The 16,218-nt window shown below is 38.7% G+C and overlaps 1 protein-coding gene across 4 annotated transcripts in view; it reads right to left on the bottom strand.

Moving 5' to 3' along the window:
• The window catches only part of myo1b (myosin IB), a 75,538-nt gene that overhangs the window by 44,641 nt on the left and 14,679 nt on the right, over window positions 1-16,218 (bottom strand). For all 4 annotated transcript variants that reach the window (XM_057851938.1, XM_057851939.1, XM_057851941.1 and 1 more), the window contains exons 4-5: window positions 4,169-4,263; window positions 2,741-2,845 (exon numbers count right to left, since the gene is read on the bottom strand). In XM_057851938.1, coding sequence (XP_057707921.1) covers window positions 2,741-2,845; window positions 4,169-4,263 — 200 coding nt within the window. The remainder of the gene's footprint in view (window positions 1-2,740; window positions 2,846-4,168; window positions 4,264-16,218) is intronic.

Raw genomic sequence — 16,218 nt, 5'->3', positions numbered from 1 at the left:
AATATGGATGGTGGTGGCAAAAAAAAGAAAAGAGAAGGGTGGCGCGAAGAAGGTTAGGAAGAAAAAAATTAAAGAAACTGGAGAGCGAAGCATCAAAATGTCATAAGTTGACAAATATTTTCGCAAGCAGCAGTCTGGCTGCAACGGCCACGTCGGGTAACAGCAGCCCACTCCCGGCGTGAGAGGGGGAGCGGCAGCCGCTCTGACGCGCAGCCGGTTCAGGGAGAGAGAAAAAAAGAGGGAGGGGGTAATGATAAGCTGGTGGAAGTTTGAGAGGGAAGTTCCCCAGACAAGCGCAGAGCAAGTAAAAATGGATGAAGAGGGTCACTTGTTCGGTATACTGGCAATTGTTATCCACCAGGTAGGTACATTTTAAATGAAATAAATGACAATTAAAGGGTTAGTGCCAGCTAGTCGATGTACCCGTTGGCAATCGTGTCAAGTTACAATATTCTAGTCCTACTATCACTCTCCTAAGAAAAAATATTTTAGCTGTAAAACAACGTATGCACACGCAGCAGCAATATTAATTCAGAAGAAATATAACAAAATATTAATAAAATGAATGGTTTTACTTTACAGTTTAGGTAGTTAAATTGATATATATTTTTAATCATTTATATATCGTTTTGTTTTCTGGTTAATACTTTCCAATGAAGGTTATGTATACAGGATTTGTCTTGAAATGTTTATTGTATTTTCATTGAAATTTATTATTTGTATGGCAAGATTAATTATGGCAGGGGTCTCCAAACCGGTCCTCAAGGGCCACTGTGGGGCCTGGTTTTTCTTTCAACCGATCGAGTACCGACAGTTTAACCAATGAAGTTTCTGCTAAAACAAGCAGCACCTGACTGCAATCAACTGATTACACTTGTAAGACACCAGATTGGTGCATAGGTGTTGTCTTGTTTTGTTGGAATGAAATCCTGTGCCCGCTGCGGCCCTATGTGGAATAGTTTGGAGACCACTGAATTATGGCATAAACAATGAAATTGTTTTATAGACACAGATATATAGAGATATATTATAATCAATCGGATACATGAATGAATGAATTTATTGTCATTGTCATCATCATCATAATCATTGACAGTTTCAGAATGTGGAATTTGCCCGAATACTTAAAACTTGCTTTGAAAAATACATTCTTTCATTTGTTTATTTAGGTCTATCATAGAGCTAGTACAGAAAATGAACCCAACTCCAGTTCAGCCTTGCAGTACTTTGAGCGCCCCAAGTCAGACAGTGACATTCATTCATTCATTTTCCATGCCGCTTTTCCTCACGAGGGTCACGGAGGTGCTGGAGCCTATCCCAGCCAACTACGGGCAGTAGGCAGGGGACACCCTGAACTGGTTGCCAGCCAATCACAGGGCACAAGGAGACATACAACCATTCACGCACACACTCATACCTACGGACAATTTAGAGTGTTCAATCAGCCTACCGTGCATGTTTTTGGGATGTGGGAGGAAACCGGAGTTCCCGGAGGAAACCCACGCAGGCACGGGGAGAACATGCAAACTCCACACAGGAAGGCCGAAGCCCGGGATTGAACCCTTGATCTCAGAACTGTGAGGCAGATGTGCTAACCACTAAGCCACCGTGCCACCCAGACAGTGACAGTCTAGACATATTTTCTTCATTTTCTCTTAAAGTGCAAGAAATTGATGCATTTTACAATAAAATGTAAAAAAAAAAAAAAAAATTCTCCCCGGGGTTGGGGGGTTGGGCGGTATGCCCCCAGACACCCCTAGGGGGTCTGTTTCCCTTCGTAAAGCGATTCTTGTGGGCTGGGCTGAGTCAAAGTCCAGGGCTGCTTTTTAGTCCCAGTCCGCCCCTGACGATACTTAACAACGGACCGCTTAGATGTCAATCAAATAAGGACTATACTGTCCGTCACAGCCATTTGTACAGATCTGGCATCATAATTCTGTATGGATTAAGTCAAGTACTTGGATTTTCCAGGCTTTGATTGAGCTGACCTTTGTTGTCACGCCACATTCAGGTCTAAATGCTTCAATATGTGACTAAGTGAAATCAAAACAAACATTGTGAAAACCCCAAGAAAAATAATCTTACCAGCAATACTTTGACCGGTAAAGCATGTAACAACACTTCTGAAGCGGTGGCTTTCAAAATGTTTGAAATGATTATAAATAAATGTTAGTAAGACGTTAACATTGAGCTAAAAATAAAATTGCCAAAAAAGAGAAACACAGAGCACACAGATGTGTTTGTGTGAAGCTGGATAACTGTACTACTCCCCCTGTCCCTGCTAAGCATTAAGCAGGAGCTAAACTCTTGCAGATGTGCTGCGACCAAAACACGGGCATGCAGCCTCATCCTTCATGGGCATTTCCTGTCCACTGCCCCCCATGGAAAACACAGACGTCCACAGCGCTACTTGCTTGAGCGAGACAGTTTGAACAGACATGCTAACAGCTCAAGCGAGCTAACCACTCGTCCGTGGTGTCACCAAATATAAAGCATTTTTAAATAAAAATTGCTAAAAAATTGTAAGCGGTTGTACTACAAGTATAGTATAGTATAATGTCTTTAAAGTCAACATTTAAATACCTTGAATGACATGACAACAACATACAGTACTTCCACATAATATATAATCCATTATACATGATATTAAAAAAAATGTCTTTAAAATTTGGCAAGAGTTGATCTCTACTTGATTTGAGACAGACAGTCCATGACAAAGCTTGGAAGTCACTTGACTCACCTTCCAGCACAGGATTGGACTGCAGTAGCTGTTCCTTGACCTTATTTACCTCTTGTCCCTTCCCACACACCGCTGCCACATATGACATCACCAGCTTACTGGCCTCTGGAACAACACACATACAGATAAATATCAAGTCCACTCTGTCGCCAGACGTGACTTATCCTCCAATCTCATCACTCATCCCAAAGGGGGGGGGGGCAAAAAATCCCTTTTACCTCATCCCCTCTGGCACCCATCAGGAACTGACGTGTGTGGATCAATCAGACAGAATGTAGAGCAAAAGTAAACCTATTTTCTACTCCTAGGACTATTATTGCATCATGTCATTAAACTACTGGTTCCGATGACGCAGTGTTGGGACCTAAAGAAAAGTACTTCTTCCTCAAATATCATCTCGTGTTAGATCAAACGAGTGAACTGGCTGCCATCAAGATTCTCTGCTCTGCCCTAGTGAGTAAAGACATTGACCCAGAAGTGATATAGTGAATTATGTGCCAGGAAAGGATAGGAGAGGAGCTTGACATCAGTTGCTGGTACTGATCGCTAATGAGGCTGGCAGGTCATCAAATGCTGAGCCAGGGGAGAATGGTGGTCAAATATAGAGCAGCATAACTGGAAAATCATAATCATCTGCTTTCAGTGTAATGCAGTAAATGCTGCTGTAATCATTTACATTTTTGTTAGTAAGACATTGCTCTGAAGCATGTTCCAATTGTTTGAAAATATTTATGCTCGAGAAGCATGAGAAATGCCCGAGTAAGACATCAGTGTGGATGACCCATATTCATGGGCAGGCCCTATTTTTGATGGCACTGTTCCAATACAAAGCTTCAAGAGTGAAGAGATTATTAAAATCCATACAAACAACCCCCTTTTAGCATCTTGGTAGGGGGATTTTTTATTTTTATTTATTTTTTTGATAATAGAAATAGTATTTTGTCTACCTTTTTTCATTTCACATGCCTTCATTACATTGCATACCTAGTAACAAGTGTTTTTGTACAGGTAATTCATGTACTATATACTACCGGTATATAGAAATGGAACTTTGTGTTGTGTGTTCTTTCCCTATGGTCTCTGAAATGGTTGGGCAGATTTTGACGAAAGTCTACACAATTTTACTTTATGTGTCTGGGAGTTTTCTTATATGTGTTTGGTATCTATCATATATTTATAGATTGAATCCAACTGTACACAGTGGCCTCCTGTATAACAACTATTAGACTGTTGCCTTTAAGCCGGTTATGACTCTGCCTTGGACAAATCTTTGTTTTGCATCCCAGACAAGACAAGCTGAGCTGATAAGGCACATTTTCCCCTCCAGGCATTTACCAGCCAATTACTGACTATGCTCTTGGATATTTAATATTTTTCGTAGACTCATGATGACAAATGAATAAAACTTCAATGCTAATTGTTTCTTACCGGTTTTCCCTGCCCCACTCTCCCCTGTGATGAGGATACACTGGTCCTTGTCCTGGTCTCTTAGCGACCTGTAGGCCTCATCAGCCAAAGCATAACTGGAAGGAAAAAAGTACAAACTTATTAGGTAATTTTCCATTTGTGTTTATATATATGTAACCAAAATGACAGTTATCAGTCAACTGATATGTAATACACCGTGTTAGCAATAAGGTTTCATATGATATACACTATGTTAGCAAGAATGTTCATGTTCTCATTAGATTTAGTTAATTATTTTGTCATTGGGTAAACATTTTTCTGGCAAGGTTAGGAGTGGAAGCGGTTCAGAGAAATGTCATAGTGTTATGTCAGGCTGAATGGCGTCCAAGCTAATCAACAGCATCTGACTTTATTGGAGAATTAGGGTACATCTGTAAAACAGACTGGAGAGACTTGGTCCTTTATCTTGCAATAGTGCAGAAACTAAGATTCCGTACTGACTGACCATCTTCACATTGAACTAGAAAATTAATGTGAAACAAGACTGCTGTAGGCAGAGCAGAAATTAAGTCACGACTGGTTTTAATCCAGATGAGGAATGCACTTAAAACATGGATGGTATTAATGATTGAAAGGATTCAAACTGGGTGTTTAATCATAACGACCTATTCAAATACTACTCCAACAGAATAGGTTGACTTCCTACAAGGTTGCAATTTTTTCCTTCAATTAAGTGTCATCCTATTTATACATGAATATGGACATTTCCCGTAGTTTGGTTACGCTATAGTAAACCTGGTTTTCAAGACATCTTCTCTCCAAGGATATGGAGTGAGACTACATCTGGAGAATTCACAGTAATCCTTCACATTTGGCAAGAGAAACGAATTAGGAATCATTTGATACACCAATTTGCTGGCATTGGTTTGGAGGTCAGCTATATCGTGGTGAGACCAGTAACCACAGGATAGATTTTAAAAGACAGTAAATTCAGTGTCAGCCCTATGTATTCAAATTTTCAACATCTCCTAATTGTAACGTGACTAATTGCCAAAAGTCACAACAGGGCAATCGCCATTTCAAGCAAAAGTAAAAGCTAGATCTGATAGGGTTTAAGGTTCTGCTACATTAAATGTTAAAAAAGGGTTGCATGCCGTCTGCGGCAAGGCCGAATTAACATTAGTCGTAATCCAAGCCTGCAGGGCGCCAGGACACCAATGTAGCTTTGAGATACCAAAATCTTTGCAAAAAAAAAAAAAAAAAAAAAAAAAAGCTAAAAATATGCCTTAGTTATACTATGCAAGATGCCTTATAGAATGCAACCAATTCACTCAAACGAGAACATTATGTCAAGAATCTTAAAAGAAGAAACCGGTACAAATAAAGTAAAATTTCCAGTTTTGGATTAGGCATGTGCCAGTATGAGATTATGACGGTATGATAACCTTAAAACAAAATATCCCGGTTTCACGGTATTGCAATTACAGCTCTAAAATGTGTTACTTGGAGATATTTGGGGTTCAAAAACAAAACAAAAAAAAACTTTTTTCCATTGAGCAGGATTTTTATTTTTCAAAACATATTAGATAATTGGAACACAAGTATAATGTTAAATTAAATGAATGAATAAAAATAGCAAAATATTCAAAATTTAAGTAAAAGCAGTCCTTTAGGTGAGCCTAAACCCACAGCCAAAGCTCAACATTATTGCAATCAGAACAAAAATAATTGAATTATTTTCCATAAAAAGCATGTGTGTACGAGTCATATCATGTTTACATTATACACACATTCTCTTTCTCAACATAGACAGGTGCCAGAGAACAACACTTTTTCCTACTGCTAGACAAACTTTACACGCTGGAGTTAACACTTGTAGCTGGTGGGAAACGTTCATGACAGGTTTTACCAACCTTTAATTTTTGTATAAATGCGAAATCATATTGGAAGTTCTGCCTCTTCGGCAGCCCACCTCCGCAAACATGTTTTACATGTTGGTTGGCCCTCCTCCTCTAAGCCGTGGCCGTCTAACTTTTCTGTAGCCGAAGTATGCCCTTACCAGCGGGGGAAAAATTTGAGGAGTTTCACCTCCTCCAGCCATTGTGCAGCGCAGCTGACTCACTGACACTGAGCAACAACCGGTGGGGGAGGGTTAAGCCTTGCAGCTGCAAGCGAGGGATTACTCCCTGTATTTTTGGGACATAAAAAAATAGCCAATACCTTAGGGACGGCATCACGGAAAATTTGGCGGTTTTGAAACCTTGACATTTTCATACCACGGTTATACCTTGACACCGGTAATCGGCACACGTCTATTTTGGATTAAATTGAAATCCAGTTTCCCCTGCATTAAATTTGTATATCAAAGCCATTAGCCAAGTAACCAAGTACCAAGTAACATTTGAGTTGTATAAACTAATAGCTCTCATTCTTAGCTCATCAGTTTGCACTTCGCAAGACTTGCCAAAGAACATAAGAACAGAACTGAAAAGGGCAGAACAGTGCGGCAGATGTCTTCTTTGTGAAAAGCCTTCTGTCGCCTGACTTGATCCTGACAATGAGCAAACCATTCTACAATTATCCTGCCTAAGGGGGGAAACTGGGCCTAAGGATGAGGGTACCAGAGGGAAAAAAAAAGGTTGGGAGGTCCCTTGCAAGGGACTGCAAGCGAGTCACAGCCAGACAAGATGGATACGTTTTGTTAAGTTACAAATTCTTTATACATGCAAAAGAACCAATAGTCGTCTCAGTATACAGTATAGGTAAAATAAGGCAGTGAGGTTTTAAAGTATTGTGGTCATCCCCAAACTGAAGTGAACAAGGGACTGAAATCCTACTTCATCTCAATTTGTGTTTGAAACTGGGAAATCAGGGCTGAGACAGGGACCAGGCCCAAGACCATAAGTTGTGCTTGGCACTTCCCCTTCACGTCAGGCTACAGGCTGTAATTTGGATAGACACGTGGCAGTGGTGAAGAAAAACCACAACAGCATGACATCAGCGATAGAAAATAGTTCAGCCAGTCCTCAAGAAAATTTTGGTACCTGGGATATAAGGGGTCCGTTAAATGTCTTTACAGTACAAATTTGTGCACTTTGTTCACATTTGTAACCACCAGTAAACATATACTACAAAGGCCAAAAGTGCCCCCTCTTTCATGAAAGCCAACCAGAAAAATGATTCACATTTGCATTGCCATTTAATTTAGAGGAACACACCTTTAACTATTCCTAAAACTGACAACCAGAGAACAAGACTGCTCTATTCAGCAGTTTCTATTTTAAGTCAGCGGCAGGAGAGTAGCCTGTGATCTCTGACTGATCAGGCTTTGCTGTGGCTTCTGCAACAGCCAAGGAAACAACTTCCGAAAGACCAGGTGGATGAGGAGGCTGCTTTGATCAACCTTAAAAACGCGCACACACCCAGGAACGTATAACTATATCTATCCATTGAAAAAATAATAAAAACATTTTACATATATATACATGAGGGGTGTCAAAATTATCGCGTTAACGAGCGGTAATTAATTTTTTAAAATTAATCCCGTTAAAATATTTGACGCAATTAACGCACAAATGCCCCGCTCAAACAAAGGACAGCAAAAAGGACTGCAAAGTGAAAGGTGCACTTGTTGTGTTTTTCGGAGTTTTGCCGCCCTCTGCTTGCGCTTGGGTGCTTGGGTGATTTTATAGGCTTCAGCAACCATGAGCATTGTGTAAGTAATTATTGACATCAACAATGGCGGGCTACTACTTTGTTTTTTGACTGAAAATTTTACAAATTTTATTAAAACGAAAACATGAAGAGGGGTTTTAATATAAAATTTCTATAACTTGTACTAGTTATTATCTTTTATTTTCTATAAATTTTTATAAATATTTATATATTTTATTATTTTTATTTATCTTTTAAGAACTACAAGTCTTTCTATCCATGGATCGCTTTAACAGAATGTTAATAATGGTAATGCCATCTTGTTGATTTATTGTTATAATAAAGAAACACCGTACTTATGTACCATATGTTGAATATATATATATATATCCATCTCAGTCTTATCTTTCCATTCCAACAATAATTTACCGAAAAATATGGCATATTTTATAGATGGTTTGAATTGCGATTAATTGCGATTAATTACGATTAATTAAATTTTGAGCTGCAATTAACTCGATTAAAAATGTTAATCGTTTGACACCCCTAATATATACATATATACATATATACATATACATATACATATATATATATACACACATATATACATATACACATATATACATATATACATATACATATATACATATACATATATACATATACATATATACATATACATATACATATATACATATACATATACATATATACATATACACATATACATATATATATATATATACATACTGTACTTCCATTAAGGGAGCATGGGAAAACCAGCCAATGTGTGTGGCCAGGCAGCACACATCCACAAAAGACTTTGGGTTCTTACAGATGTAGCCCAGATGTGAATGGTTATGACATTGTGTTGTAAAACAGGTGGTAAGAAGAACAGACTACAGAACAGCATAATGAGGGACATCCAGAATAACTATATTCTTAATTAAAACTCAAATGAAGCGCCTCAAATCCTTGCTTTATTCTAGATGTTTGGTTAAAACCGGTGGGCTGACAGAGGGAACTTACTTGAAAGCAAAGACATTTTGCACACAAACCCCAAAATTTTAGTTTGAAAATGACTGCTGAGTGGACTGAATGTGACTGAATGCCTGAGTCATGAGATTTCCTCGTAATAAATGGTGCAGCACATGGATGAAACCTAATGTCCTGGCTACACAATATACTTGGGGGATACATAGCCACATTAGCAAAGCCACAGGAAAATGGAAATGGAAGATCAAGACTTCATTTTATGACTCAAAAAGCAGCAGGATTGAGATTTTGTGGAAATTCTTGTATTGATGCTGCTTTCAATGTCTTATTCTGCTGCTAAAAGAGTCTTTGGAGACTGCTGATGACACAGTAAAATATAATGAGGCTTTTCACAAAGTTGCTGCATTTTAGGATGCCGAACTTTGTGTTTATACTGTTTGAATTACTTTTATTATTTTTTTCAAATTAATTCTAACTTTGAAATCCACTACCATTGATACTAGAACATATTGTATTGCCCTGATCAGTGATACAGTACAGACATAGCCGTTGGTGCACTTGCTTGATTGAAAAAATGTCAACAAAAACAAACACAAACACATTCATGCACAAGCTGGACAGTCAATACCGAAGCCTAGAGATTCGTGTTCAGCCTGGCTCATGGTACTTTGCCATTACTAACAAAATCCTACGTTTTTTCACCGAGACCCGTGTCACTCCCAGGGCCAGTCCCCACCACCTAAAGCCTCATTCATACTCAAAAGCCAAAGATGACCTCAACTTAGCCAATGTACAGTGCATCACAAAAGTGAGTACATCCCTCGCATTTCTGCAGATATTTAAGTATATCTTTTCATGGGACAACACTGAAAAAATGACACTATGACACAATGAAAATCAGTCTGTGTGCAGCTTATGTAATAGAGTTAATTTATTTTCCCCTCAAAATAACTCAAAATATAGCCATTAATATCTAAACCCCTGGCAAAAGTGAGTACACCCTTTAGAAACTACGTACATCCCTAAATGTCCAAATTGAGTATTGCTTGTCATTTTTCCTCCAAAATGTCATGTGACTCGTTACAGGAGTGCTGTCAGCATTGCTGCAGACATTGTAGAGGTGGGGGGTCAGCCTGTTAGTGCTCAGACCATACACCACACCATACTTGTTACGTCCCACGGACGGCTTGCTAAGGGCGTAACATAAAACGAGCCACACAAATGTACAAGTGGACACACATTTATTTACACAACAATCAAACTCGCAATGAATATGTACAAAATGCGGATGAAGTGCGGCTTCAGGGTAAGCCCAGACCAAAACAACAAACAAAAGGAATTTAGACTTAAACCCCACCCGCTAACTAAACCCTAATCATGAAAAAGAACAAAGAAAAGACAGCCGCTAACCTAGCTTCCTACGCTATACAAAACAGGTGAAAACGGGTTGAACAGAAATGGTGACTTACCCCTACTTGCTTCAGTGCTCTTATTTACAGTGGTAAACAAAAAAGATCCAATAACGAATAAACACAAAAGACCTCACCGAAAGAGCGGGAGTGTATCAGACTAGTGATCAAATGCAAACGAGAGTGAATGGCGAGCAAACAGCTGGCGAGGAGGAACGCGGCAGAATGCTGTCAAATGCGACCTCCTAGAGCATTGACAGCAGCAGGTTTAAGAAGCTTGGCGCCTTTTTCTTGGCCAATCAGCGGCGGCGACATCGTCGGTCCGTCCTACGTCGATCAGCTTTCGTCATAGTGGGAGGGGAAGCAGCCAGCTGGTGGAGGCGACGATCAGCTGACTGGAAGAGGCTCAGAAAATTTACTATTAAATGGCCCGGGGCCGTCACAATACTCTACATCAAATTGGTGTGCATGGCTGTCAACCCAGGAGGAGGCCTCTTCTAAAGACGGTACACAAGAAAGCCCGCCTGTCTCATCAGACCATAGGACATGGTTCCAGTAATCCATGTGCTTTGTTGACATGTCTTCAGGAAAGTGTTTGCGGGCTTTCTTCCAGTTAGTGCTTAGACTATACGCCACACTCTACATCAAATTGGTGTGCATGGCTGTCACCCAAGGAGGAAGCCTCTTCTGAAGACGGTACACAAGAAAGCCCGCAAAGAGTTTTCTGAAGACATGTCAACAAAGCACATGGATTACTGGAACCATGTCCTATGGTCTAATGAGACAGGCGGGCTTTCTTGTGTACCGTCTTCAGAAGAGGCCTCCTCCTGGGGTGACAGCTATGCACACCAATTTGATGGAGAGTGCGGCGTATGGTCTGAGCACTAACAGGCTGACCCCCCACCTCTTCAATCTCTGCAGCAATGCTGACAGCACCCCTGTAATGAGTCACATGACATTTTGGAGGCAAAATGACAAGCAGTACTCAATTTGGACATTTAGGGATGTACGTAGTTCCCATGCGGTGTACTCATTTTTGTTGCCAGGGGTTTAGATATTAATGGCTATATTTTGAGTTATCTTGAGGGGAAAATAAATTAACTATTATATAAGCTGCACACAGACTACTTTTAATTGGGTCAAAGTGTCATTTTTTTCAGTGTTGTCCCATTAAAAGATATACTTAAATATCTGTAGAAATGCGGGGGGTGTACTCACTTTTGTGATACACTGTAATATTAAAATCAAGTGGACAAAATCCATTTTTATGTTTACATGGGATAATGACTACAATAATTCAATTTTACATAGACATGCATACACGCAGAAATAAACTAATTTGGCAACAAGATATTTGGCAAAATTTGAAAAAAAAAAAACAGTGGCTTGTAGGCAACAATGTGACCCAGTTAACATATTTTAAGACAACATCATCATTGTTGGTCTGGCTGCAATGTACAAAAAGCCCTTAAAATGAAAAATGGTTCAATCTGAATTATAAGTTCTTCGCATATTGTATATTTAAAACATAATATTGCACTGTCAGGAAAAAAAAACTGATGAAATTACAGAATAAAAAGTAAAAACAAAGCATTGCATCTCCTATACAACCAATACAAAAAAACATTAAAGACATTGACACATTTACAACTAATGCATTTGACACTGTATAATCTAAAACAGGAAAAAAAAAAAAATCATCTATCTTATCAACCTGAATTTCTTTATCTGGTGACTATTTTTCCTACGGTGCTTGTAAGACTGTACTATTTCACATTGCAAAACAATCACGATAAATTTTGCTCGGATCACAATCTATTTTGCCAAACACAGGCAGTGCGCATTAGCTGATGCAAGCTGCACTGCAACACAATGACTGACATCAAAGCCACTTATCAGAAGCTTCTCTAAATCTGGCCTTTTTTGTAAGCCCGAGCAAAATACAGTGGTACCTCTACATACGAAGTTAATTCGATCCCGGACCTAGTTTGTAAATAGAAATGGTCGTATGTCGAGCAGGATTTTCCCATAAGAATACATTATAATTGCATTAATTCATTCCACTGCCCGAAAACCTACACTAAATCCTTAATAAATACTGCTGGTACTATTGCGAATAGCAATTAAACAGAGCAAAACAAGTAAATTGTGAATAAAAAAATGGAATAATGGTATATCAATAGTAATAATAACAAAAACTGTAATAATATAATGAATTGGGTTCTAAAGTGGTGACTCATTTTGTGTGGTGTTCCTGAACGCATCGTGTTGCTGACTTGATAGAATGGTCTTTTTACTTTCACTTCAACTCAGCTGCGGGGGACAGTAGGCGTGTTGTGTTGCAGAAGTTGATGGAATAAATGACTAGAAACCTGACAAAGCTGGTGATTTCTTTAGCGATGTTACCACAATAATAATAGTTACCTAAACTTAAAACGACGAGCATCACTTTTTTCCCCCCACCTGCACTAACATTATTGGAACCCATGTTGATTGCTCTCACAAGAAAATCTTCTGTGCGTCCTTCTTGTGGAAAAACAAAGAAACTGCGCCGCTGTCATAGATCGTCGTATTTCGAGCATGTCATCGGATGTAGAAACAAATGGTGTGTCAAATTTTACATCGGATGTCGAAAAGATTGGATGTCGAGGCACTACTGTACTCGTTTTTACACCAGAAGTTATTGAATCCTCTTCACATTAATCACTCCCAAATCTGTTTATCAGCTCATTTGAGTTAATTCGACCATTCGCATGCTACCTCGCATGACTTTACACAGGTTCCCTCATTCAATTCCTTCAATTCCATCTGTTTCTTTATCAGGATGCATATATCTACAGGGCAGTATTAAATTTCAGTTTGAAGGTTCCTGATGGATTTTTAATGCCAGTTGTTAAAAACACAAAGGAAATGATCAGGGTCAAGTCACAGTGAGAGATCCTAAATATTGGTAAAATCTGTCACTGAAAAACAGACCACTAAGGAGCGGAAACTTGTTCTCATTGTAGTTTTGGTCAATAACAATGCGAAGAAAAATATATATCTTTTTTTTCAGCATTGGATCGGGACTCGTTATCGGCAGATTCTCAAAAATCATGTGACTGACTCAGAGTCAGGTGGAAAAATATGCAGGACATCCCTAATAATCACTGTGACAAAATTAACCTGTTAACTGCAGTTATAACTGCAAACGCTGTAGACTAAGTGAGTTCTGATCATTTTACCCAGGTATGCAATTAGTCTCTTACTAACCAAACACTAAATTTCATCCGCAGTTACAAGCGTTAAAGGAGGAAGCTGTCTTTCCCAGTGCTTTCTCTGTTTTTCTCACTGATCTCATCATCACGCCAACACAATCTACCCACCTGAGTCAAAATGCCATTTCAGTAAGTGCCTACTTCAAGCTACTGACAAATAGGTTTGTTGCTGCTGTGGTGATTATATAAGCATGCCAACAAAGTGATCACAATGTGGCACATAAACATTATTCTTGATGAATGCAGAAAGGGTAATATTTGTATCCAAATGACTAAGCATCCGTCCTTTCATTTCCGGTGTCATTTGCTCTGTTTTGGTTTATGGCTGGTGGGGGAGCTGTAGCCTATCTGAGCTGACTTTTGGCAAGAGGCGGACCACACCCTCAACACATTGCCCATCAATTACAGAGAGGTTGTGGTCAGGGCGTCTTTCCTATAATATACATCTAACTGAATTTGGGAACTCATCCATCTACACAAAACTTTGAGACAAAACTTGAACAGAAAAGCTTGGTACAAAGTTCAGGAGTAATTAATGCACATGCAACAAAGGTTGGCTCAGATGAGCAGTGAAAGGCAAACCAAGGTGTGGTGCCATTAATCAGGTATAGACTAAAGTTCAGCCAACTTGTAAATTTACAAGGCGAACATTATATTCAAGTACTTATGATTCAGAACAAAAGTGCAAAATCAGCAAAACGCTATGCCGTTTTTGTGGCATACAAAAGCTTTATTTTGTCTTCTGATGAGTCTTCCAGGGTGGCCAAGGGTCCTCTGTGATAATTATGGCCTGAAAGTTAACATTTGGTACAGCACAGCAAATGAGTATGTGCATGTATAAAATCCTATGTGAATGGAACCGGGTAGGATGTTCCTCCAACAAGGACTTGACCGTGTTTATGTTGGATATTTATTTTTGTCATCTGCAAAACAATGTCAAGTGGCACTGTGCCTACAAGCTGGAAGCCCCGAAATATACACAAACACAGGCCTTGGCAAATTGCCCTTTAGTTAAATATGACGCCATTGAGGGATGGAAGGATTTGACACTTCAATACGTCACTGAACATTTGGAAAATAGGATCTTACCCCAGAGACTACACGCCCATACTTTCAATCTGTGTCTGGCCTTGGCAACAGTGGACTCCAGCCCATCTGTAATGGCTGTGTGCTTGGGCAAAGGGTACTAATTAGATTCATCCATAATGCCTCACCTTCATTGGTGGAAGAGAAAAGTACATCTCTAGAGAGCACCTGTTAATTTACAGATGCCGCATCTGGCAGATGGAACTGAATTGAATTTGATGAGTTCAACAATAGACAAGTGCTTCCCTATGAGAAGAGATGGATGATTTTCTAATAAAATTTCAACTGATTAGAACTTATTGTAACATGTGAGTGCTGCGAACAAAGCTGTGATGAGAACATTTACTTTCAAAATGTGTCACCGGTTGACACAGAAGTGATATTTACTTATAGTGCATGTGTGCATTATCACTATGGTGTCAAATGCATAAAAGTCAAAAGGTTACAGACAGGCAAGCATGTGTATTCTCAATTTAAGGTTTTACATTCATTCCCTCAAATGAGAATCAGATTTAACTTCATAATACTTCGAATTTGTATATAAAAATGTGAATTCAATCTCAATTTGTTTATTTCTTTTGAAAATTTGAAAATGAGTTGAATTCAAAAACACTTGGTCAATCAATATATGTAGCTGCAGACTGCAACACAACAAAAATCTAATGTGGAACTAAGAAACTTTGGATCGTCATTTCTCGGTAGTTTTCAGTTTGCAGTGATCAATGCAAAGCCATAGCCAAGTTAAACCCATATGGTATGACCAGAAAATAAGGATACATTTTGCTGCATGTTGAAATAATATTTACCTGCTATCAACAGAAGATCTTTTATGGAAGATCCTCTAACTAAGCAAGATGTAATCTGCTTGAAAGCCAATTGCACATTCATGTTAAATATGTATAAGGAATTACTTCTTCAATCCATAAAGCAAATGTACTTTTACTTGCGTAGCAAATTAATTGACAATTACGGACAACCTTACCATAGACTTCATAATGATCATTATGAAGTCTATGACCTTGCCTAGAGAAGGCTGGGGTCTTATAACATGCATTTATAACAATAAGAGGAAAGCCAGATCATTTACAAATGTTGAGTGCTAATAGTCTCAAAACAAAATATAACCAAGGATTGTATGGATACAGCTCGAACTCATTGTTTGCACTTCTCTGACTGCAGCAAAGCACAGAATGACATTTGCATATAATTTACTTATTTTATCTTTCTACAGAGAGGTTTTGTTATGGAAATGGCATGAGACCGAATTGAATGAAAATGAAAATTTGACTAAAGGCCTTTACAAAACCTTCACGATCTTCATATTTATCAGGAAAAAGAAATCAGATACAAATATATATATTATGGATATATATACACAATGTGACCTTATTCCTCATTTAACAGATGAAGTGATAAGATGAATATTCAAGCAAGCAAACAATTCTTAGGAATCGAAGTACATGAACCTGTTATCAAAACAAACCGGTTTATGATTCCCATGACTAGTTGCTTTAATATAACCAGAGGGCAAATTGTTGAGTATTTTGATCACGATCCAGACCTGTATTTTTGTCAAAATTGCAATTGTTGGGCCATGGCAGAGATATGCACTCACCTGACCATTCTAGTCTATTGTCTTTTTTTATTGGACCGACTCAGCATATTA

Source organism: Corythoichthys intestinalis, chromosome 12, assembly GCF_030265065.1.
Source record: "Corythoichthys intestinalis isolate RoL2023-P3 chromosome 12, ASM3026506v1, whole genome shotgun sequence".
NCBI lineage: Eukaryota > Metazoa > Chordata > Actinopteri > Syngnathiformes > Syngnathidae > Corythoichthys > Corythoichthys intestinalis.
This window is presented reverse-complemented; position numbering and strand designations above follow the sequence as displayed.